This window comes from Dendrobates tinctorius, unplaced genomic scaffold, assembly GCF_039654945.1.
Source record: "Dendrobates tinctorius isolate UK_male_01 unplaced genomic scaffold, ASM3965494v1 ptg000254l, whole genome shotgun sequence".
NCBI classification, from domain to species: Eukaryota; Metazoa; Chordata; class Amphibia; order Anura; family Dendrobatidae; genus Dendrobates; species Dendrobates tinctorius.
In genome coordinates this window covers 14,557,450-14,581,968 of record NW_027361921.1, presented here as the reverse complement: position 1 = coordinate 14,581,968, position 24,519 = coordinate 14,557,450, and the positions used below count along the sequence as shown (strand labels likewise).

The window sequence follows — 24,519 nt, the reverse complement described above, 5'->3', positions numbered from 1 at the left end:
GCCTGTATAGGGAACGTTAGGAGTGTGAGGGACACTGACTCAGGGGAGTGCAGGAGGTCTCCACGTCCCCGTTCCCTATCGCAGGGCCCAACTGTAACTGTTTTCCCTTCCCCCGTGTCTTGTCATTTTAGTTATCGGCCTGCAGGTCGTGTCACACAGGACAGTCACACGTGCCGTGTCTTGTTGTTTTAGTTACCGACCTGCGGGTCGTGTCACACAGGACGGGTCCACGTGACATAACCAGTTAGATGTTATGGCCGCTATTGACTGAGTGTAGAGCTAGTTCCAGTCCTGACCATTGCAACAGGGTGTCTACTGTCTGCTATATGCAAGTGCTGTGCGAAAGCTCTCATTAATGCCCTTTGGAGGATGACGGGGTTGAAGAACACAAGGGGCAGGTTTGTTAATCTCCTGATGTCAGTGTTTTGAGGATAATAATTACAAATTGTGGCAACAGGGTTACATTTGTAGCCAGAGCACTTTTTCTGATACATACAAATATGTTTGCAAAGAAGGTGAGACTTCAGCGTGATGCCGGTGTGCCAACTCATTAGGAAAGATTTCCATTTTCCGAAAACAATGTTAGGCTGGAAAAACCAGTGTATTCTTCAAGTAGTGAGCTGGAACTGATAATTGTAAATTGCTTTACATTGCTGACACAACACGACCGCCGAACAGTAAACTTTTATCAATCACCGGTCATTTAAATGCCGGTTACAAAGACGACCAAAGCAAATGATGTGCACTGAGCGATCTACACTAGATCCCACAGTTCGCATAGGCTGCCATAGCTTTCAGCAGTGTAAGTCCTGTTTAAACAGGACGATGCACCACCGAGAATGAAGATTTTGTTGTGCTGCAAAAAAGATCATTTCACCTGATGAATAAGCATTTTGATCATTCATCAGGTAATCAGCAGCCTGTTTCCATGGCAAGATAACATTGAAACTAGTGTTTTTAACAATGCTTATTCACGATAATCGTGCAGTGTAAATGCTCGTTAAATCTCCTTTTATTAAATTGTTGTAGAAATAAAAATCATGTGTTGTCCTTGGTTTATGATCATATCTTTTAAAAGAATAAATTCTCTTTCAGGGACCTGGAGGCCCACCTGGACCATCTGGAGCAATGGGACCACCTGGTCTTCAAGGAATGCCTGGAGAAAGAGGAACATTCGGAAGTCCTGGGCCAAAAGGAGAAAGGGTCTGTTCATTACGTTTCTTCTAGTTTGCACATGTATGTAGATATAAAAAGATGTACTCTAAATGATGTTTTTAAGATTAATGAGTTGTATTGCTCTTTTAGGGTGAACCTGGTGGCAAAGGTTCAGATGGAGCTCCAGGAAAGGATGGCATGAGGGTAAATCTGTATAAAACTAAGTTATAATTCACAGAATATCATTGGTTGTACAATATGAATGGGCATTTCTCAGCAATGGATGATTATTTTTTTAAAAGCACATCTGGAATAATTACTTGATTATTCAGGTTCAATATTTGTTTGTGTTAATTTAGGGACTTGCTGGCCCTATTGGTCCTCCTGGTCCTGCTGGTCCATCTGGAGACAAGGTATTTTTTATCTATATAATAGTTACAATGTTAATTTCTCATGTTTTACTTTCATTTCATGTAACTTCATTGCTTGGCTTGACATAATCAATATTGTATTTTATAGGGAGATAGTGGTCCAGCTGGACCCCCTGGACCTGTGGGTACACGTGGTGGACCTGTAAGTACTATGATTTTTGGCAAACCTGATAGTAAATGTAAATTTATTTAATCATAGACAATGCATGTTTTCTTTTAAATGTTTTATGCTTATAAAAATGCAATGTATTCTTTCTGATATACAATATATTTTACAAACAAGGAAGTGAATATATGACTTAAAATATTAATTGAATATCACTGTTCTTACTCTTTTTTTTTGATCTATCAATCTATTAATATGCCCACAGATATGTTTAATAGGATATATTTTTTTTCTGTAAGAGATGTAATTGTTTGCCATAGGTCTGGATCCATGTGCTTATTTCTATCATTAAACAATGGCACCACAGTAGTTAGTGTGCTGCTAAAACAGGGTGTATTTATTCACTACTATAAAAAACAGTATAAAATGTAAATGTAAACCTGGCAAAGTGACACTATTTTATCATACTTTTTGGCCTGTAGGAGCCTTGCAGGACTGTTTTGTAACATATTACTCCCTTCCACAAACATACATGACAGATGTATGAGCCCAATGTGAAGTGCACAGATCCTAACTAAATGACGGCTTAAAAATAGCAAAGAGGCAAAAACACCCAAAATGCTTCCCGTATATAGAATCCTTTTCCTGATTACATTACTGGGTACATTACAATTCTGGTGTAATCATAATATTTATGGAGAAGGGTAGTGCTGCAAATATATTATGCAGATGTTAGTCCTTAAAATACAATTAGTAATATCTGCACCATTAGCTTTTTTATTTTTGTTTTATATTGTCTTTAGAGCTTATTCACACGCAGTCCTATTTTCCTCATGATTCAGTCTATCATCATCGCAGGTTGTCATGATTCTATTAGCAATTTGGTTGTAATTGGCGGCTGAAATACTGCAAAGAAAATACTGCACATTTATAGTTGTGTGAATGAGACCTAAAGCTGGTAACAATCCTGCAGTATCTGAACCAAAACAGAGAAAAATTGGCATGTAAAACACGGGGATCACCAAATAAATAATGAATAAATCTTTATTAAAGTGACAACACGACAACACTGCATAGTTAAAAAGCCCCTGAAGAAGCCAGTCTTTCTGGTGACACTCATTGGGCATATCCTGTGCCCTTGCCTCCTGCGCTTCTCTTACCCACAGCACAATGTATATTCCTGACAGGACTCTCTCCATGTGGGTTGTACTCTGCCCAGGTCCAGGTAGTATGTGATTTTTTTAGACCCTTTTTTGGGTTATTGTCATTTGCTTTTCAAGTTTTCTCTGGATCCTGGGGGAGTATATTGCTACACCTGGCCTCTGCAAAGCCAGTTTCACGTGGCTGATTGTATTTTTCCACCCCTTCGCATGGGCACATGCTGCCTTAGGTGGAATATTCGTTCTTGCATATTCTGACTTGCATGGTATCAGTCTCTCCACTTATTGTTCTCTTCCAAACTTACAGGCATGGATGCCCTACTTGATTGGCCATATTAGTATGAACACAATATGTTCATGGTGTAGCTTGTGAATTATCATTGTTCATTGGGGTTAGGCAAGGGCACGGCCCTATTGTGGGCCATTGTGTGTATGTTCTTTTTGCTATATGCTGTTTTAACCGTTTTTAACTATGCAGTGTTGGTTGTCGTTTTGTCACTTTAATAAAGATTTATTCATTATTTGTTTGGTGATCCCCGTGTTTTCATGCTAATTTTTCTCTGTTTTGGTTCATGCACTATTTTAGCGTGTAACGGGAGATCCCTGTTAGTGGTGCCCTCCAGTCTTCTTTCTTCTTTAATCATGCAGTGTCTGATGCAGTTTTTGGTTTAGTGTAGAAAAAAGATGATTGAGGGGCAATCTAATAACCATGTATAAGTATATAAGAGAACAATACAAATACCTCTCCGAGGATCTGCTTATACCAAGGAAGGTGACGGTCACAAGGGGGCATTCTCTGCGATGGGAGGAGAGAAGGTTTTTCCACCAACATAGAAGAGGATTCTTTACTGTTAGGGGAGTGAGAATCTGCAATTCCTTGCCTGGCGGACTCAGTCAAGGGGTTCAGGAGAGTCCTGGATGTCTTCCTGGAGTATAACAATATTGTATTTTACAGTTATTAGGTTCTTTAAAAGGACGTAGATCTGGGGATTTATTCTGATGGTATATAGGCTGAACTGGATGGGATAAATGTCTTTTTTTGGCCTTGCTAACTATGTTACTATATTACTATGCAGTTTTTTGAACCAATGAATTAGGAAAGAGTTGTTCCCTTTGAATAAAAAAAATTGCATTAAAAACAGTATGTGGAATTGTATTGGAGTGTAATGTGCACTATTAATGTTATCTATGCCCATTTTATTTCTCTTATGTCAGAATTACTGAGTACAGAATACCAACATTCCATATTCTTAAAACTTATTTTTGTGTATTTCTCCATTTTAGGGAGATCGTGGGGAATCTGGTCCTCCGGGCCCTGCTGGCTTTCCTGGAGCACCTGTAAGTGTCTCACCCAATACTCAACAAATAATACGATAGTGGATCACAATCAAAACTACACACCACTCTTTTGCGTTACATGCGTTACAAAAATACACCAAATTTATAAGGCAAATGCATTACTTGTTGAGATGAGCAGATCAAATTGCGGATGATCGAGTTTTACTCAAATTTCTTAAAATTCAAGGTTTCACATGTATTTGAACATTCTGAGATTCAATTTGCGGTTCGCATAAACAAACAACTTGCCAAACACAATTCCCCACATCGCTGAAGCATCAGAGAGCAGGCTAATGTGATTTTACATGGCTGCTCAGGCTTCCTCGTAATGCCCTGCATGAAGTAGGTGAGTAGCTGGGCCATCATAAAACAGCATAACCCATGAAAGTAAAGTTTGTACAACAGAGTCATTTTCCATCTCCAGAGTCACTGGGTAAGTCTCTATCCTGTAGAGCATAAGCTCTTCAGCAGAGTATTCTCTGTCTTTCACATGAAGAGTTTAAGCACTTATGGCCAACTGAGTCCTTTCTCCTCTCCCTCTCTTGTACAGAGCAACCCTGATCAATTGGGTTCTCTCTCTGTACTGTAGAATGCAAGCTATTATGATCAGCAAAGTGTTCTCTATCTTTCTCACCTGTAGAGTGTAAGTTCTTCAAGTCAGCAGGGTCTTCTCTCTATCTCATGTAGAGTGTAAGCTCTTATAGTCAGCGTGGTTAAATTCAATTCAAATGAGCTTTAATGGCAGGACTAAGTATATGTTAGCATTGTCAAAGCAAATGGTAAAAATAGGGGGATGGGGGGTGGGGGGCATATAGAGGTCCAGGATATATCAGGCTCCTTTTAGAGGATAGGGGCATGTCCAGGGTGGGGTGTAGAAGTCGATGACATATCAGCTTCCTCTTAGTCTTTGGCAGGCACTGACATATTCCACTGCTATGGCCGCTGCACTTTCCTCTTCCCCCAGTTTTATCGCCATTTTCTCTTCCTCCTCCATGGAGGTGAAGTCTGGGAGGAGATCAGACAGTCTCTTGAAGTGAGTGTCCCTCACTGCGGAGTATTTGGGGCACCTTAGCAGGAAGTGAGCCTCCTCCTCAACGGCCTCCTGAGGGCACTGCTGGCAAAGTCTGCTCTCTCGGGGCTTGTAGTTCTGTCGGTGCCGCCCGGTTTTGATGAGTAAGCTGTTGGCACTCAGTCTGTACAGGCTCAGGATCTGATGCTCTTTGGGGTTTTCTACTTTATCTAGATATGGGGCCAGTTTGTACTCCCTCTGTAGGTTCTGGTATATCGGCCCAGCATCCCACTTTGACCAGTTTGGGTATGAGACTGGGCCCCAGACCTCACTGCCATACAGAAGGATTGGGGCAATGATGGAGTCAAAGATTTTTAGCCAGATGGTTGCTGGTGTCTTGACATGGTACAGACATCTACTGATGGCATAGAAGGCTTTGAATGCCTTGTTTTTCAGTAACTCTATGGCTTGCTTGAAGCTCCCTGACTGGCTGAGTTCTAGACCCAGGTAGGTGTACTTGTTGGTTTCTGTAAGTGGACAGTTGTCTATCATTAAGGTAGGATGGCCAGTAGGTTTCTGCTTTCTTTTCTGGAACACTATGATATTAGTTTTCTTCTCTTTCATTGGCAGTGCCCAAGGGTTGCTGAAGGTCTCTATGATTTTCAGGTGATCTTGGAGGCCTTTCTTGGTTGTTGTTAACAGCACAAGGTCATCAGCATACAGCCAAAATTTCACCTGGGTGTCATGGAGGGTGAGTCCTGGTGCTGAGGAGGACTCTAGGGCCACTGCCAGCTCATTGATGTAGATGTTAAAGAGCATTGGACTGAGGCTGCAGCCCTGTCTCACTCCTCAGCTCTGTTGGAAATAGGCCGTCCTCCTTCCATTGACCCTCACGCTGCAACTGTTCTCATGGTAAGAGCTTTGGATAACATCATATGTTTTGCCTCCAATTCTGCTCCACAGTAGTTTTAGGAATAGTCCTGGGTGCAACACTGAGTCAAAGGCCTTCTTGAAGTCCACAAAACAGGCATATATTTTCCTGTTCTTTGTATTGTGGACATGGCTCTTGATGAGGCTGTGCAGAGTGTAGAAGTTGTCAGCGGTGCAATGGTTTGGCATGAACCCTGTGTGGGGAAGGTGAGTTGACGGACAGACGTGAATGGTAGTAGGAGGGGACGGTTTGTGCACTAGAGACAGAGATTGACAGGATAGAAGGGTGACAGCTAGGAAAGGTGGATAGGAGAGTGCAGTACCTAGAAATGACACAAGATGGCAGGGGGGAGTAGCTTAGGACTCAACATCAGCTTATGGCTTGAGAAACGCTTAGTCATGGGGGGCGGGGAGATAGGAACCCAGGAGGGGAATTCCCAGTGAGAGATGGGATAAATAGAACAGGATAGGGTTCCAGGCAGGCTAGTCCCGGGAGGAGCTCGGTAGAAGACGGTGAAGAGAGAAGAGCTCGACCAGGGGACGGACAGCAAAGAGACAGTCAGGGGGTGGCCCTGACCCGACGGACCGCAGGACAGACGAGGCCCCGGGGATACCGATTGGACGACGACCTCGAGCAGGTGAAGCGATGGCGGTAGATTGGTCTAGGACAGCCCCAGTGCAAGACCCGCGAGGGATGTTACTTCGACTGGAGCAAAGGTGCAGGTACCCGGGCCTGGAGACAGAGAACTGTAAAGAGGCTGTGGTGTGTGGTTGTGGTCATCATGAGGACGACGAAAAAATCCGGAACTGTTACTATTGAAATCTGTCTCTGCCTCGTCCTTGCATCGCCTTGTGTCTGTGTCATCTGGACAGGGTAAGCAGTGGTCCACCCCCCAAGCCCGGCCCCCTACCACATTTAGCGTAGTCGGCAGGATCGCCGCCGCTAATACGACATCTTCCGCGGCAGGCCTGCGTCTGAACAACCCAACAGGACTTGGACTGTTCACCCTTGGATTACAAATACCTGTGGATTACAAAACTGCTCACCTGTGGACTATAATTGGAGACTTGGTTTCGGATCCGGGGCGGTGGCGTCAAGAGGTTGAATCTTGCTGGGAGGACTGCCTTCGGGAGCCGAAGACATCGCCTGGGAGCCTCCCCGTGGGACCCATGAGCCTGGAGGCAAGCCCTGCCGGATGGCGGGGCAAAGATCGGAGGTCACGGGAGGAGCTGCGGAAGGTGAGAGATCCCCCGGCCCGGCCGGCGGCTCCGCGACCAGCCCCCTCCACTCGGCCTTCCCGCGTGGCCTCCTGCGTTCCTGTGGGCCCGGTCGCGGAGGGCTTTGCGGCCTCTGCAGGGCTGACCGACGCTCTCAACCGCAACCCTGAGCCACCCCGCCTGGCGGCGCATCAGCCCGCGTCGCCAGAGCGGAACCAGCCCGTGGCCGACGCTGCTGCATTCCACCTGGCAGCAGCGGTTTACCACCCGAAGCCTGCCACCACTCCGGCCTCCCCTGCGGTCTCCTCACCAGTGCCGGCCGCCACTCCGGCCCCGTCTGCGACTCCGATTGTGGCCTGCTCCGCGGCCGCCTCTGGTTCGATTGTGGTGCTGGCTGCGGCCTACCCGGCGGCACCCGCGGCAGCCTCGGCCTCGCTCAAGGTTCCAGCTGCGGCCTGCTCACCGATACCCGGGGCCGCCTCTTCTGCACTCCATACCGCGGCTGCGGCCTGCCCATCAAGGTCCGCGGCTGTTCCGGCCCCCCTCCGGATGGCGGCTTCGGCCGGGTCATCGGGCTCCACCACCTCTGCGGAGCCGTCTGCCATCCACACTAGCAGGCCCTAGCTTTGCCGCTCCGCTTCTCAACGGTCAACGACCCCCGGTCCCTCACCTGCGGTTCGAGCTGCAGGAGCTGGGGGCCGGATGGAGCGAAGCCACCACGTCGACAGAGATGAGCGCGTCCACGCCACCACCGATGGTGGACTGCTGGTCCCCAAGTAGAGAAATGGCGCGGAACGCGCGCCATGGAACCACTTTCGGCCCCTTCTACCCCTTTTGACTCATCTCTCAGGAGGGAGATGACCCCTGAGCCCTGGGCAAAAAGAACACTCGGGGCTCAGGAACAGTCGAGACATCCCGGGAACCTCATGGCTGTGGGGTTCCCTGCTGGATTGGAGCAACATCAGCCGTCAGGAGATGGTCCGGACTGTCGGGATTTCGCTGCACCGTTGTGCAGGCCCCAAGAGGACAGTTTGACGTCCAAGATAAGGGACGTGTTTTATTGTTGATTGTTTTCTCCTGGCATAGCGGGGATGTGGGAGAGGAATTACTCATGTTAAAGGGAGGGGGAGTATTTATGTTCTGTTTTAAAAAGTTATGTTGAAAGAAAAGAAAAAAACGGAAAAAAAAAATACGAAAAAGACAAACAAGGGAAAAGGGGTTACCCCTGTTTGGTAACTCATATTGTTATTAAAGTAGAGATAACAGTATGTTAAAGTTGATTTAATGAGTAGTGTGTTTAAAAAAAAATGTGTGTAACAGGTTCCGGGTACGAGGTAGATGTGACGAAGACGCCGACCATGACACTTTTTAGGTGAAGGACGTAGAGACGAAGAACATCAAACCAGACAGTGGTCCGTCAGTCAGGTCCCCGACACCACGGACACCCCAAAAGGACGGGCGGGCGCCAATGATAACCTGGTAGGTGAAAGGCCTCGGTCATGGCGTTCCGGAAAGCTGAAGATAGTGGAAAGGGAGAGTAGTGGGAGGTTCACGCCGTAGAGTAGTCCGGGTGGACCTCGCCAACCCAAAAGAAGTTGTCATATGGCGTGCGCGCTGGCGAGTAGTGGTAGGCTGCTCGGAGCATGCTGCTCCCAGGTTTAGTTCGGCCCTCGTGGGCAGCGGGTTTGGCCCAACAACCGGTCCGATAACAGACTGTGGACAAGCTTCAGAACGACGTAGGTAGGGAGTGCAATTGTCGGGATGACAATGGACAAAGGGAGGGGGAGTGTGGGGAAGGTGACTTGATGGACAGACGTGACTGGTAGTAGGAGGGGACGGTTTGTGCACTAGAGACGGAGATTGACAGGATAGAAGGGTGACAGCTGAGAAAAGTGGATGCCTGGGGGGAGTAGCTTAGGACTCAACATCAGCTTATGGCTTGAGAAACGCTTAGTCATGGGGGGCGGGGAGATAGGAACCCAGGCGGGGAATTCCCAGTGAGAGATGGGATAAATAGAACAGGATAGGGTTCCAGGCAGGCTAGTCCCGGGAGGAGCTCGGTAGAAGACGGTGAAGAGAGAAGAGCTCGACCAGGGGACGGACAGCAAAGAGACAGTCAGGGGGTGGCCCTGACCCGACGGACCGCAGGACAGAAGAGGCCCGGGGGTACCGATTGGACGACGACCTCGGGCAGGTGAAGCGCTGGTGGTAGATTGGTCTAGGACAGCCCCAGTGCAATACCCGCGAGGGACGTTACTTCAACTGGAGCAAAGGTGCAGGTACCCAGGCCTGGAGACAGAGAACTGTAAAGAGGCTGCGGTGCGTGGTTGTGGTCGTCGTGAGGAAGATGAATAAATCCGGAACTGTTACTATTGAAATCTGTCTCCACTTCGTCCTTGCATCGCCTGGTGTCTGTGTCATCTGGACAGGGTAAGCAGTGGTCCACCCCCCAAGCCCGGCCCCCTACCACACCTGCTTGGCTCTTGCTGAGGTCTTTGTGCTCTATGAGGAAGGTGAGGATCCTCTTGTTCAGGATGCAGTTGAAGAGTTTACCCAGGTTGCTGCTGACACATATCCCCCAGTAGTTTTCTGGGTCGGACTTGTCCCCATTTTTGTGTATAGGAGTTATGAGGTCTTGATTCCAGTTTTTGAGGAAGCAGCTATCCTGCAGTACAGTATTAAATAGTTTTGTTATTGCAGCCTTTTATCCGTGTGATCCTTTCTGTTATTTCTGTCAGTGTGATTGGTGTATCCATATGATTTTGGAAATCTTTGAACTTTTCCTCCATATCTTTCAGTTTTTTCACAAGCTCTTTTTGTGCCGGGTTCAGGTCTTCACTTGGGATGTTTTTGTAAAGGTCCTTGAAGTACTGGAGCCAGATGTTGCTGCTCTGGATGTGGAGGCTGTTGCTTTTCTGGTTGGATCCAAGGTGATTCCACAGTCCCCAAAATTTGTTGTCTTCAAGGGCATCTTGGAGTTGGAGGAGAATGATGGAGATGTGGTTTTCTTTTTCTTTCTGAGGATAGCTTTGTAATTTCGTTGTATGGTGTGATAGGCTTCCCTTAGAGTGAGGTGGTTTGGGTCTCTGTATTTTTTATTTGAGGCCATTCTTAAGGCCTTTCCTATGGTCTTACATTCTTTGTAAACCCAGTTGTTGGGATTTTGTTTACTCAGCCTCTTGTTGATGCTTCTTTTCAGATCAGACATTTCTGCCTTGACATAGAGAATGTCGTTAAGGTCTCTTACCTCTAAATGTACTCCTTCTGGGTTAAGTTCGGACACATTATTATGGAAGCATTGGAGCCTCTCCTTGATCTCTGATCTGCTGATGACATCTTTATATTTTGGGGCCGATATCTTGGACAATTTGAAGGATGGCGGCAAGCTAAAGAAACCAGTTTTTTGCGGGGTTTGTGAGGGTGATTTGTTTGTGGATTTGATGTATAGGAGCAGTTGGTTGTGGTCTGACAGATGTGTTTGTGGGGTGACTATAAGGGCGCCAATATTTGTAAGCTCCATACCTGTGATGGCATAGTCTATCACACTGCTGTCAACATGGGAGTTTAGGGTATGTCTTCCCAATGAGTTTCTCCTGGTGCGGCCATTGAGTATACGAAGTCCAAGGCTTCAGCATAGGTTCAACAGTGTTCTGCCACTTTTATTAACTGTGCAGTCATAGCTGTTCCTGTGGGTGTGAACTGGGTTGTCACAGTTGGTATCTGCTCCAAATATATAGATGTTTCCATCAATGGTCAGGTGGTCTTTTTCCCTTCCCGTTCTTGTGTTGAGGTCTCCATAGATAAGAACGTTGCCCAAAGTCTGGAAATGGGAAGCTTCAGTCTTTAGGGTCTCAGAGCTGTCTGGGTTGATGCATGGAGACTCTGAAGAAGCTACGTATGCTGCACAGAGGTAGACGTCGGCCTGGGAGGTGAGGATGCAGCGGCTTATTCTCATCCAGGTGTGGCTGTCTCCTCTCTTCATTGCTCTGACATGTTCATGGAGCTCCTCTTTGTACCATACTAATATTCCTCCTGAGCTCTGGTCCTGTTTGATGTTTCTGTTTTTCAGGGCGGAAATAGAGAATTCCCTTTATCCGGTGGGGACATAGGATTCATTATATACCTTAGGCTCTGTATATCAAAGTCTTTCAGTCTTTGGTTAAATTCTGGGTCATTTGCCTTGCATGCGAAGGCTGAAGTGTTCAGGCCCTGGATGTTCCAGCTACTGATGATTAGAGCTGACATTGTATAGCTGTATACCTGTATACCTAGCTGTAACTGTGTAAATCTAGTGTAGAGTTTAAGCTCTTATAGTCAGCAGGGTTCTCTCTACTCATGTAGAGTGTAAGCTCTTATAGTCATCAGGTTCTCTCCATCTCATGTAGAGTGTAAGCTCTTATAGTCAGCGGGGTCTTCCCTCTATCTCATGTAGAGGGTAAGCTCTTATATTCAGCGGGGTTCTATCTCTATCACATATAGAGTGTAAGCTCTTATAGTCAGCAGGGTTCTCTCTATCTCATGTACAGTGTAATCTCTTATAGTCAAGGTGGTTCTCTCTCTATCTCATGTAGAGTGTAAGCTCGTATAGTCTGCATGGTTCTCTCTCTATCTCATGTAGAGTGTAAGCTCTTATAGTCAGCAGGTTCTATCTCATATAGAGTGTAAGCTCTTATATTCAGTGGGGTTGTATCTCTATCACATCTATCACATGTAGAGTGTAAGCTCTTATAGTCAGCAGGTTCTATCTCATATAGAGTGTAAGCTCTTATATTCAGTGGGGTTGTATCTATCACATCTATCACATGTAGAGTGTAAGCTCTTATAGTCAGTGGGGTCTTCTCTCTCTATCTCATGTAGAGTGTAAGCTCTTATAGTCAGCGGGGTCTTCTCTCTATCTCATGTAGAGTGTACGCTCGTATAGTCAGCATGGTTCTCTCTCTATCTCATGTAGAGTGTAAGTTCTTATAGTGAACGGGGTCTTCCCTCTATCTCATGTAGAGTGTAAGCTCTTATAGTCAGCGGGGTCTTCTCTCTATCTCATGTACAGTGTAACCTCTTATAGTCAGGGTGGTTCTCTATCTATCTCATGCAGAGTGTAAGCTGTTATAGTCAGCGGGGTTCTCTCTCTCTAACTCCTGTAGAGTTTAAGCTCTTATAGTCAGTGAGGTTCTCTCTATCTTATGTAGAATGTAAGCTCTCGTAGTCAGCGGGGTCGTCTCTCTATCTCTTGTAGAGTATAACCTCTTATAGTCAGCAGGGACAACTCTGTATTTCATGTAGAGTCTAAGCTCTTAGAGTCAGCGTGGTTCTCTGTAGCTCATGTACAGTGTAAGCTCATATAGTCAGCAGTAGTGTTGAGCATTCCGATACCGCAAGTATCGGGTATCGGCCGATACTTGCTGTATCGGAATTCCGATACCGACTTCCGATATTTTTTCAATATCGGAATTCGGCATCGGAATCGGAAGTTCCAAGTTGATTGACAGACTGACGTCATCATGATGCGCGGTGTGTGCGCATCATGATGCGCCGTCATTTCGGGCCTTCCGGGGGTCTCTGCCGGCCTGCCGGGGGGCTGTGCCGGCCTGCCGGGGGGCTGTGTGGACTGCCCGGGGTCTGTACCGGCCTGCCGGGGGGCTGTGCACCCTGTGGGGGTCTGTACCGGCCTACCCGTCCCCAGCGATGTCGCTAGTGAGATCTGCCTATGTGGCAGCTCACTAGCGACCACTTAGCGATGTACCAGCGATCCTGACCGCGTCATATCGCTGGTCGGGATCGCTGGTACATCGCTAAGTGTGACAGTACCTTAAGCTCTTATAGTCAGCAGGGTTCTCTCTATCTCATGTACAGTGTAACCTCTTATAGTCAGGGTGGTTCTCTATCTCATGTAGTGTTTGCTTTTATAGTCAGCGGAGTCTTCTCTCTATCTCATGTAAAGTTTACGCCCACTAAGTGTAAGTGTAAGTTCTCTCTCTCAGGGTGCCGGTGGTCTGTGCACCCTGTGGGGGTCTGTACCGGCCTGCCGGGGGGCTGTGCCGGCCTGCCGGGGGGCTGTGCTGATGTCCGGGGGTCTGTGCAAGCATCGTCCGATGGGACTACAAGTCCCATCGGGCGATGCCTGCTACCATGACAGTGATTGACACATTAGCCAATGATGGGACAGTAGTAGTCCCATCATCCGGCTAATGTGTTAAATGTTAAAAAAAAAAAAAAAAAATACTACATACATACTACATGCATGCTACATACATACTACATGCTACATACATACTACATATATACTACATACATACTACATGCATGCTACATACATATATACTACATACATGCTACATACATACTGCATGCTACATACATACTACATACATACTACATACATACTACATGCATGCTACATACATATTACATGCATGCTACATACATACTACATGCATGCTACATACATACTACATGCATGCTACATGCATGCTACATACATACTACATGCATGCTACATACATACTACATGCATGCTACATACTACATATATACTACATGCATACTACATACATACCACATACATGCTACATACATGCTACATACTACATACATACTACATACATGCTACATACATACTACATGCATGCTACATACATACTACATGCCACATACATACTACATGCATGCTACATACATACTACATGCATGCTACATACATACTACATACATACTACATACATACTACATGCATGCTACATACATACTACATGCATGCTACATACATACTACATGCATGCTACATGCATGCTACATACTACATATATACTACATGCATACTACATACATACCACATACATACCACATACATGCTACATACATGCTACATACTACATACATACTACATACATACTACATGCATGCTACATACATACTACATGCATGCTACATACATACTACATGCCACATACATACCACATACATACTACATACATACTACATGCTACATACATACCACATATATACTACATACATACAATACATTCATACAATACATACATAGACATACAGTACATATAACATAGAGTAACATACTTACCAATACTTGTCACATTGTTCCCCGAAGCCATTGTCTTTTCCGGAATAAATATTAACATAACAAACCACAAAAATACTCACCCACGATCCGAAGCAGTCCACGAGTGTGTCCCACGACGATCTTGGGTAGAGAACTGCAGCATCAGATGATGCTGCCGTTCTCTACGGGCTGCAGGAATCCAATGACGGAAGGTAGGTATCCTTCCGCACTGTATTCCTCCGCCACTTAAAAAAAAAAAAGTCCCTAGTCTCACTTTATGCCATTGCTGCGTGGGAAATTCCCACACAGCAATGGCATAAAGTGAGACTAGGGACTTTTTTTTTTTTTTTAAGTGGCGGAGGAATACAGTGCGGAAGGATACCTACCTTCCGTCATTGGATTCCTGCAGCCCGTAGAGAACGGCAGCATCATCTGATGCTGCAGTTCTCTACCCAAGATCGTCGTGGGACACACTCGTGGACTGCTTCGGATCGTGGGTGAGTATTTTTGTGGTTTGTTATGTTAATATTTATTCCGGAAAAGACAATGGCTTCGGGGAACAATGTGACAAGTATTGGTAAGTATGTTACTCTATGTTATATGTACTGTATGTCTATGTATGTATTGTATGAATGTATTGTATGTAGTATGTATGTAGTATATATGTGGTATGTATGTAGCATGTAGTATGTATGTAGTATGTATGTAGCATGCATGTAGTATATATGTAGTATGTATGTAGCATGTAGTATGTATGTAGCATGCAGTATGTATGTAGCATGCATGTAGTATATATGTAGTATGTATGTAGCATGTAGTATGTATGTAGCATGTAGTATGTATGTAGCATGTAGTATGTATGTAGCATGCATGTAGTATATATGTAGTATGTAGCATGTAGTATGTATGTAGCATGCATGTAGTATGTATGTAGCATGCATGTAGTATGTATGTGTTATGTATGTAGCATGTAGCATGCATGTAGCATGCATGTAGTATGTATGTAGTATGTATGTAGTATATATGTAGTATGTATGTAGCATGCATGTAGTATATATGTAGTATGTATGTAGTATATATGTAGTATGTATGTTGCATGTAGTATGAATGTAGCATGTATGTAGTATGTAGTATGAATGTAGCATGTATGTAGTATGCATGTTGTATGAATGTAGCATGTATGTAGCATGTAATTTTTTTTTTTTTTTTACATTTAACACATTAGCCGGATGATGGGACTACTACTGTCCCATCATTGGCTAATGTGTCAATCACTGTCATGGTAGCAGGCATCGCCCGATGGGACTTGTAGTCCCATCGGACGATGCCTGCACAGACCCCCGAAGCCTGCACAGACCACCGGCAGGCCGGCACAGCCCCCCGGAGCCTGCACAGACCACCGGCAGGCCGGCACAGACCACCGGCAGGCCGGCACAGCCCCCCGGCAGGCCGGCACAGCCCCCCGGAGCCTGCACAGCCCCCCGGCAGGCCGGCACAGCCCCCCGGCAGGCCGGCACAGCCCACCGGAGCCTGCACAGACCACCGGCAGGCCGGCACAGCCCCCCGGCAGGCCGGCACAGACCACCGGAGCCTGCACAGACCCCCTGGCAGGCCGGCACAGCCCCCCGAAAGGCCCGTACAGACCCCAGAGAGGCTGTACAAGGGCAGGAAAGGGTTTTTCTTATTCCGATACCGGAAGTCCCATAGACTTGAATGGGACTTCCGGTATCGGAATCGGCGATACCGATACTTTTTTTAAAGATCGGCCGATACCATCCGATACGATACTTTGAAGTATCGGACGGTATCGCTCAACTCTAGTCAGCAGGTTCTCTCTCTATCTCATGTAGAGTGTAAGCTCTTATATTCAGCATGGACTTTTCTGTATCTGATGTAGAGTGTAAGCTCTTATAGTCAGCGTGGTTCTCTCCATCTTATGTAGAATGCAAACTCTCATAGTCCGCAGGGTCTTCTCTCTATCTCATGTAGAGTGTAAGCTATTATAGTCAGCAGGCTTCTCTCTCTATCTAATGTAGAGTGTAAGATCATATAGTGAGCGGGGACTTCTCTGTATCTCATGTAGAGTGTAAGCTCTTATAGTCAGTGGGGTTCTCTCTCTATCTCATGTAGAGTGTAACCTCTTATAGTCAGTAGGGTTCTCTATCTCATGTAGAGTGTAAGCTGTATTATTCTGCGTGTTTCTCTCTGTAGCTCATGTAGAGTGTAAGCCCTTATAGTCAGTGGGGTTCTCTCTCTCATGTAGAGTGTAAGCTCTTATAGTCAGCAGGGTTTTATCTCTATCTCATGTAGAGTGAAAGCTCTTATAGTCAGCTTGGTTCTCTCTATCTCATGTACAGTGTAACCTCTTATAGTCAGGGTGGTTCTCTCTCTATCTCATGTAGAGTGTTTGCTCTTATAGTCAGCGGAGTCTTCTCTCTATCTCATGTAGAGTGTAAGCTCTTATAGTCAGCGGGGTCTTCTCTCTATCTCATGTAGAATGTAAGCTCTTATAGTCAGCAGGGTTCTCTCTATCTCATGTAGAGTGTAAGCTCTAATAGTCAGCGGGGTCTTCTCTCTATCTCATGTAGAGTGTAAGCTCTAATAGTTAGCGGGGTCTTCTCTCTATCTCATGTAGAGTGTAAGCTCTAATAGTCAGCGGGGTCTTCTCTCTATCTCATGTAGAGTGTAAGCTCTAATAGTTAGCGGGGTCTTCTCTCTCTATCTCATGTAGAGTGTAAGCTCTTATAGTCAGCAGGGATCTCTCTATCTGATGTAGAGTGTAAGCTCTTATAGTCAGCAGGGTTCTCTCTATCTCATGTACAGTGTGACCTCTTATAGTGAGACTGGTTCTCTCTATCTCATGTAGAGTGTAAAGGGCATGTCACACTAAGAGATATCGCTAGCAATATCGCTATAACTTGTGACGTTATAGCGATATTGCTAGCGATATCGCTGTGTCTGATACTTACCTATGACCCGCTCCCCCGCTGGTTATCGCTGATCGCGCGAGAACGTTCAGGACCGTTTCTCGTCGTCAGCTTCCTGTGGTGCTTCCTGCTGTGACGACGAGCGACGCGTGGAGCCGGGTGGGAGGACGCAGGCTCGCCTGGTGTGACAGGTAAGTAGCGACCCCCGTCCCCAGCGATGTCGCTAGTGAGATCTGCCTATGTGGCAGCTCACTAGCGACCACTTAGCGATGTACCAGCGATCCTGACCGCGTCATATCGCTGGTCGGGATCGCTGGTACATCGCTAAGTGTGACAGTACCTTAAGCTCTTATAGTCAGCAGGGTTCTCTCTATCTCATGTACAGTGTAACCTCTTATAGTCAGGGTGGTTCTCTATCTCATGTAGTGTTTGCTTTTATAGTCAGCGGAGTCTTCTCTCTATCTCATGTAAAGTTTACGCCCACTAAGTGTAAGTGTAAGTTCTCTCTCTTTCTCATGCATAGTGTAAGCTCTTATGATCAGCAGGGCTCTTTCTCTCTCCTCTCCCCTAGATGTATTTTCTGAACTATTACAATCCTTCCAGTATATAGATATATACAAAAGTATTACCACAATTCAAATCTCAGAAAATTCGGCAAAACTGGCAATTTCGAATTTAAAAATATTAATTTATCTCTAATAGTCAGATAAGACAAGAACTTGGTTATAGCTAACTACATCTACAGTGGGGAAAAAGTATTTAGTCAGCCACCAATTGCGCAAGTTCTCCCACTTAAAAAGATGAGAGAGGCCTGTAATTGAAATCATAGGTAGACAACAACTATGAGAGTCAAAATGAGAAAACAAATCCAGAAAATCACCATGTCTGATTTGGCAAGATTTATTTTGCAAATTATGGTGGATTATGGGATCCAATCGGCAACAGGGACTCAAAACTTGTTTATGGGGAGGTTCGAGTCCCTGTCGCCGATTGGATCCCATAAATACAGTAATAATATCAAATATTATGGATGGTATATAGATGATCTGTTCCTCATCTGGTGTGGTACGGAACAGGAGGTGTCCCTCTTTGTTGAAGAACTTAACAGCAACAATTGGGGGCTCTCATTCACTGCAAATATTTCCAAGGAAAGTATCATCTTCCTGGATTTAGAACTATACCATGAGGATAATCAAATCAAAAGCTGAACTCATTTTAAACCAGTCGACAGTAATGGCTATTTGGATTTTTCATTTCACACTACTGTAAATGGAAGACAAAAATTCCATCCAGTCAATTCCGTCGTATTAGACGTAACTGTACGTCCAATACAGATTACGTACAACAATCACAGGTTTTACTTTCCAGGTTTAACCCCTTCACCCCCAAGGGTGGTTTGCACGTTCATGACAGGGCCAATTTTTACAATTCTGACCACTGTCCCTTTATGAGGTAATAACTCTGAAACGCTTCCATGGATCCCGGTGATTTTGACATTGTTTTCTCGTGACATATTGTACTTCATTATAGTGGTAAAATTTCATTCAAATAACTTGCGTTTATTTGTGAAAAAAATGGAAATTTGGCGAAAATTTTGAAAATTTCACAATTTTCCAACTTTTATGCCCTTAAATCACAGATACGACACACAAAAAACTTGATAAGTAACATTTCCCACATGTTTACTTTACATCAACACAATTTTGGAACCAAAATATTTTTATGTTAGGAAGTTATAAGGGTTAAAAATTTACCAGCGATTTCTCATTTTTGCAACACCATTTTATTTTTACGGACCACATCACATTTGAAGCCACTTTGAGGGGTCTATATGATAGAAAATACCCAAATGTGACACCATTCTAAAAACTGCACCCCTTAAGGTGCTCAAAACCACATTCAAGAAGTTTATTAACCCTTTAGGTGCGTCACAGGAATTTTTTGAATATTTAAAAAAAAATGAACATCTAACTTTTTTTCACAAAAAAAATACTTCAGGTTCAATTTTTTTTATTTTACCATGGGTAACAGGAGAAATTGGACTGCAAAAGTTATTGTGCAATTTGTCCTGAGTACGCTGATACCTGATATGTGGGGGGAACCACTGTTTCGGTACATGGCAGAGCTCAGAAGGGAAGGAGCGCCGTTTGACTTTTTCAATGCAAAATTGGCTGGAATTCAGATCGGACCCCATGTCACGTTTGGAGAGCCCCTGATGTACCTAAACAGTGGAAACCCCCCACAAGTGACCCCATTTTGGAAACTAGACCCCCCAAGGAACTTATCTAGATGTGTGGTGAGAACTTTGAACCCCCAAGGGCTTCATAGAAGTTTATAACATACAGCCGTACAATTAAAAAATCATATTTTTTCCAAAAAAATGATCTTTTCACCCCCAATTCTTATTTTTCCAAGGGTAACAGGACCCTAAAAGTTATTGTGCAATTTGTCCTGAGTACGCTGATACCACACATGTGGGGGTAAACCACTATTTGGACGCATGGCAGAACTCGGAAGGGAAGCAGCGCCATTTGACGTTTTTGGCTGGAATTGAGATCTGACACCATGTCGCATTTGGAAAGCCCCTGATGTACCAAAACAGTGGAAACCCCCCCACAAATGACACAATTTTGGAAAATAGACTCCACAAGGAACTTATCTAGATGTGTGGTAAGCACTTTGACCCCTCCAGTGCTTCACAGAAGTTTATAACGCCCGGGCATGAAAATAAAAAATTTGTATTTTTTCCACAAACATGATCTTTTAGTCACCAATTTTTTTATTTTCCCAAGGGTACCAGGAGAGATTGGACCCCAAAAGTTGTTGTCCAATATGTCCTGAGTACGCTGATACCCCATAAGTGGGAGAAAACTACAGTATGGGCACATGTCGGGGTTCGGAAGGGAAGTAGTGATGTTTTGGAATGCAGACTTTGATGGAATGGTCTGCGGGTGTCATGTTGCCTTTCGAGAGCCCCTAATGTACCTAAACAGTGGAAACCCCACAAAAATGACCCCATTTTGGAAACTAGACCCCCTAAACAACTTATCTAGATGTATGGTGAGCACTTTGAACCCCCAAGGGCTTCACAGAAGTTTATAATGCCCGGGCATGAAAATAAAAAAATCATATTTTTTCCACAAACATGATCAATTAGTCCCCAATTTTTTTTTTCCCAAGGGTAACAGGAGAAATTGAACCCCAAAAGTTGTTGTCCAATTTGTCCTGAGTACGCTGACACCCCATATGTGGGAGAAAACTACTGTATGGGCACACGTCGGGGCTCGGAAAGGAAGTAGTGACGTTTTGGAATGCAGACTTTGATGGAATGGTCTGCGGGTGTCATGTTGCCTTTGGAGAGTCCCTAATGTACCTAAACAGTGGAAACCCCCACAAATGACCCCATTTTGGAAACTAGACCCCCTAAGGAACTTATCTAGATGTGTGGTGAGCACTTTGAACCCCCAAGGGGGCTTCACAGAAGTTTATAATGCCCGGGCATGAAAATAAAAAAATCTTATTTTTTCCACGAACATGATCAATTAGTCCCCAATTTTTTTTATTTTCCCAAGGGTAACAGGAGAAATTTGACTCCAAGGGTTGTTATCCAATTTGTCCTGAGTACACTGATACCCCATATGTGGGAGAAAACTATTGTATGGGCACACGTCGGGGCTCGGAAGGGAAGTAGTGACGTTTTGGAATGCAGACTTTGATGGAATGGTCTGCAGGTGTCATGTGCGTTTGGAGAGCCCCTGATGTACCTAAACTATTGAAACTCTCCACAACTGACCCCATTTTGGACACTAGACCCCCCACGGAACTTATCTAGATGTGTGGTGAGCACTTTGAACCCCCAAGTGCTTCACAGAAGTTTATAACGCCCGGGCGTGAAAATAAAAAAATCATTTTTTTCCACAAAAAATTTATTTTTGCCCCCAATTTTTTATTTTCCTAATGGTAACAGGAGAAATTGGACCCCAAAAGTTGTTTTGCAATTTGTCCTGAGTAGGCTGATACCCTACATGTGGGGGTAAAACACTGTTTGGGCGCATGGCAGAGCTTGGAAGGGAAGGAGCACCATTTGACTTTTTCAACTCAGAATTGGCTGGAATTGAGATCAGACGCCATGTTGCATTTGGAGAGCACCTGATGTGCCCAAACAGTGGAAACCCCCAATTCTAACTCCAACCCTAACGCCAACACACAACCCTAATCTCAGCCCTAACCCTAGCCCTAACCCTAGCCCTAACCCTAACCATAACCCTAGCCCTGGCCCTAACCCTAGCCCTAACCCTAATCCTAATGGGAAAATGGAAATAAATAAATTTTCTTTTAATTTTATTATTTTTCCCTTACTAAGGGGGTGATAACGAGGGGTTTGATTTACTATTTATGGCGGTTTTTATATTTGGCAACTGTCATACGCTAAAAGACGCTTTTTATTGTAAAAATAGTTTTTTCATCACCACATATTGAGAGCTATAATTTTTCCGTATTTTGACCCACCGAGTCATGTGAGGTCTTATTTTTTGCGGGACGAGTTGACGTTTTTATTGGTACCATTTTGGGGCACGTGACATTTTTTGATTGCTTTTTATTCCGATTTTTGGGACGCAGAATGAACAAAAACCAGCGCTTCATGAATTTCTTTTGGGGGGGTGCGTTTACACCGTTCTGCATGTGGTAAAATTGATAAAGCGGTTTTTTTCTTCGGGTCAGTACGGTTACAACGATACATCATTTAGGTCTTTATGTTTCGTCGGTTTTATGCAATGAAAACTATTTTATATAAAAAATAATTATTTTTGCATCGCTTTATTCTGCGAGCTATAACTTTTCTATTTTTTCGCTGATGATGCTGTGTGGCAGCTCGTTTTTTGCGGGATAAGATGACGTTTTCAGCGGTACCATGGATATTTATATGCGTCTTTTTGATCGCGCGTTATTGCACTTTTTGTTTGGCGGTATGATAATAAATCATTATTTTTTGCTTTGTTTTTTATTTTTATTTTTTAAAGAGTTCCCTAAAAGGGTTAACTAATGCAACAGTTTTATAGGGCAGGTCGTTACGGACGCGGCAATACCTAATATGTGTACTTTTATTGTTTGGTTTTTTTTATTTCCAAAAAATGGATTTATTGGGGGAATTTTTTTTTTTTTCTAATTTATTTGACAATTTTTTTAAAATTATTTTAACACTTTTTTTGGATCAGCAATCTGTCACAGGCAGTGCAGAAGGCTTCCTCATGCCTGCGCTTTGCAGGCACTGAGGAAGCTGGCTCCCTGCAGGCCCCTGAAGGCCCCGTCGCCATCTTGGATTCGGGGGCCTGCAGGGAAGCAGCCCCCCACAGCAGCGCTGCACATTGCGCTGCCGTGGGGGGCTCAGGGAAGCACAGAGGGAGCCCCCTCCCTGCCGATGCTTCCCTTTAACACCCGGTACACCGCAATCATGCTTGATCGCAGTGTGCAAGGGGTTAATGTGTCGGGGGCGGTCCGTGACCGCCCCTGACACATTGTGCCGGGTGTCAGCTGTGATAATTAGCTGACACCCGGCCGCGATCAGCGGCGCTCACCACGTGGGCGCCGCTTATCGCTGAGATGTACTATCCCGTCCATGGACGGGATAGTACGTCTGATGTCAGGAAGGGGTTAAAGAAAAAAGGTATCCAAAACCATTAGTACAAGCAGCATATCAGCGCAATCTTACTCTCACACAGGATGATTGCTTGAAAAAACATTCCTCAAAACATGATGCTATTGATAGCACAGCAAACTGGAAATATAGCTTCATTACCACCTACAATAGAAGCCACCAATCCATCCGCTGCATTCTTGAAAAATATTGGTACTTACTGAGGAAAGACCCAATACTCAAAGATCTTATCCTAAAAAGACCTAATAATGTCTTTAGAAGAGGTAGAACGATTAAAAATTATATAGCACCTAGTTATTTACACTCCCCCAAAAAAAACATTACCAATAAATGTGCCATCTTGTCCAAAAAATGAGAAAAAAGGAATTTTTAAATGTGGAAAAAAACATTGTGACTGTTGTAACATAATAGATCATGGTAAGAAAAATTTAAATATAAAAAACAGCATTACCACATACAATTTTACCCAAGAATTAACCTGTGGTTCTGATTTTGTTGTGTATGTGGTGACTTGTGTGTGTGTGTGGACTTTTACATGTCGGCCGCACTACACAGTCACTACGAAATCGTATGAATGGTCATAGACATGTGAAAATAGGGTTTTTAAAACAAAGTTTATCTAAGCACATGACTCTTCTACATAACAAAAACTTTGAATGTATAAAGGTCACGCCAATAGAACAAATACCTGCAGCAATGATAAACAGAAAAGCAGTTCTTAATGCCAAAGAGTCCTATTGGATATACAGACTTGGCAGTCTGTACCCTGATGGATGGACTGAATGAGATCTCTGATCTCGTATAGATCAATCAATAGATTCCCCCTTTGTCTTGTTTTTTTTTTTTTTTTCTTTTTTTTTAATTTAAAAAAAAATTGAATTTTTTTAAACATTTTTTGAATTTTTTTTAATATTTTTTTTGTTATTTATTTAATTTATTTATTATCTTTAATACCTGCAGTTCTTCTAGTTTACCGCCTGACTGCTTGCATCAAGAGAAGTGAGGTGTTTAATCGGGCATATGAACAGGTTTTTTTTTTTTTGGAACATGAACACTGACATGTGTGATTGCCTAAAGTTTACAGATATACTGTTTTAACCCTGAAGGAGGGATGATGTTATATAATATGCGTGAACAACATTCTTTTCTTGAGGATGAAGTTATAATATACGTACTTTAATTGCTAAAGAGTTTGATAGATAGTGATTGGTTCCTCAGTTATTATAACCACACCCATTAGCAATGAAAATGGGGTATAAAAAGCTTACAACAAAATCTTTTGTATACCTGATGAAGGCCTACAGGGCCAAAACGCGTTGTTTTTTATAACAAAAATGTTTTAATGTTTTTATTGTCTTTTATAAAATTTTACATTTTACTTAGCCAATTAAATATCATCTGATTTAACATCAGAGATACTTAGTTATTTGGCTATATAACCTTCTTGCTCCAAATTGTGTTAAGGATCCTCTGAATGAAGCGCCGTGAAACTTCTTCATTCGCATGTACACGGATCAGTCGTCCTGGTCCCTTTT

The 24,519-nt window shown here is 44.1% G+C and overlaps 1 protein-coding gene across 1 annotated transcript in view; it reads left to right on the top strand.

The window, feature by feature from the left end:
• Positions 1-24,519, top strand: part of COL3A1 (collagen type III alpha 1 chain) — a 200,447-nt gene that overhangs the window by 140,944 nt on the left and 34,984 nt on the right. Inside the window, exons 31-35 of the mRNA XM_073558192.1 lie at positions 1,096-1,203; positions 1,306-1,359; positions 1,515-1,568; positions 1,675-1,728; positions 4,137-4,190. Coding sequence (XP_073414293.1) covers positions 1,096-1,203; positions 1,306-1,359; positions 1,515-1,568; positions 1,675-1,728; positions 4,137-4,190 — 324 coding nt within the window. The remainder of the gene's footprint in view (positions 1-1,095; positions 1,204-1,305; positions 1,360-1,514; positions 1,569-1,674; positions 1,729-4,136; positions 4,191-24,519) is intronic.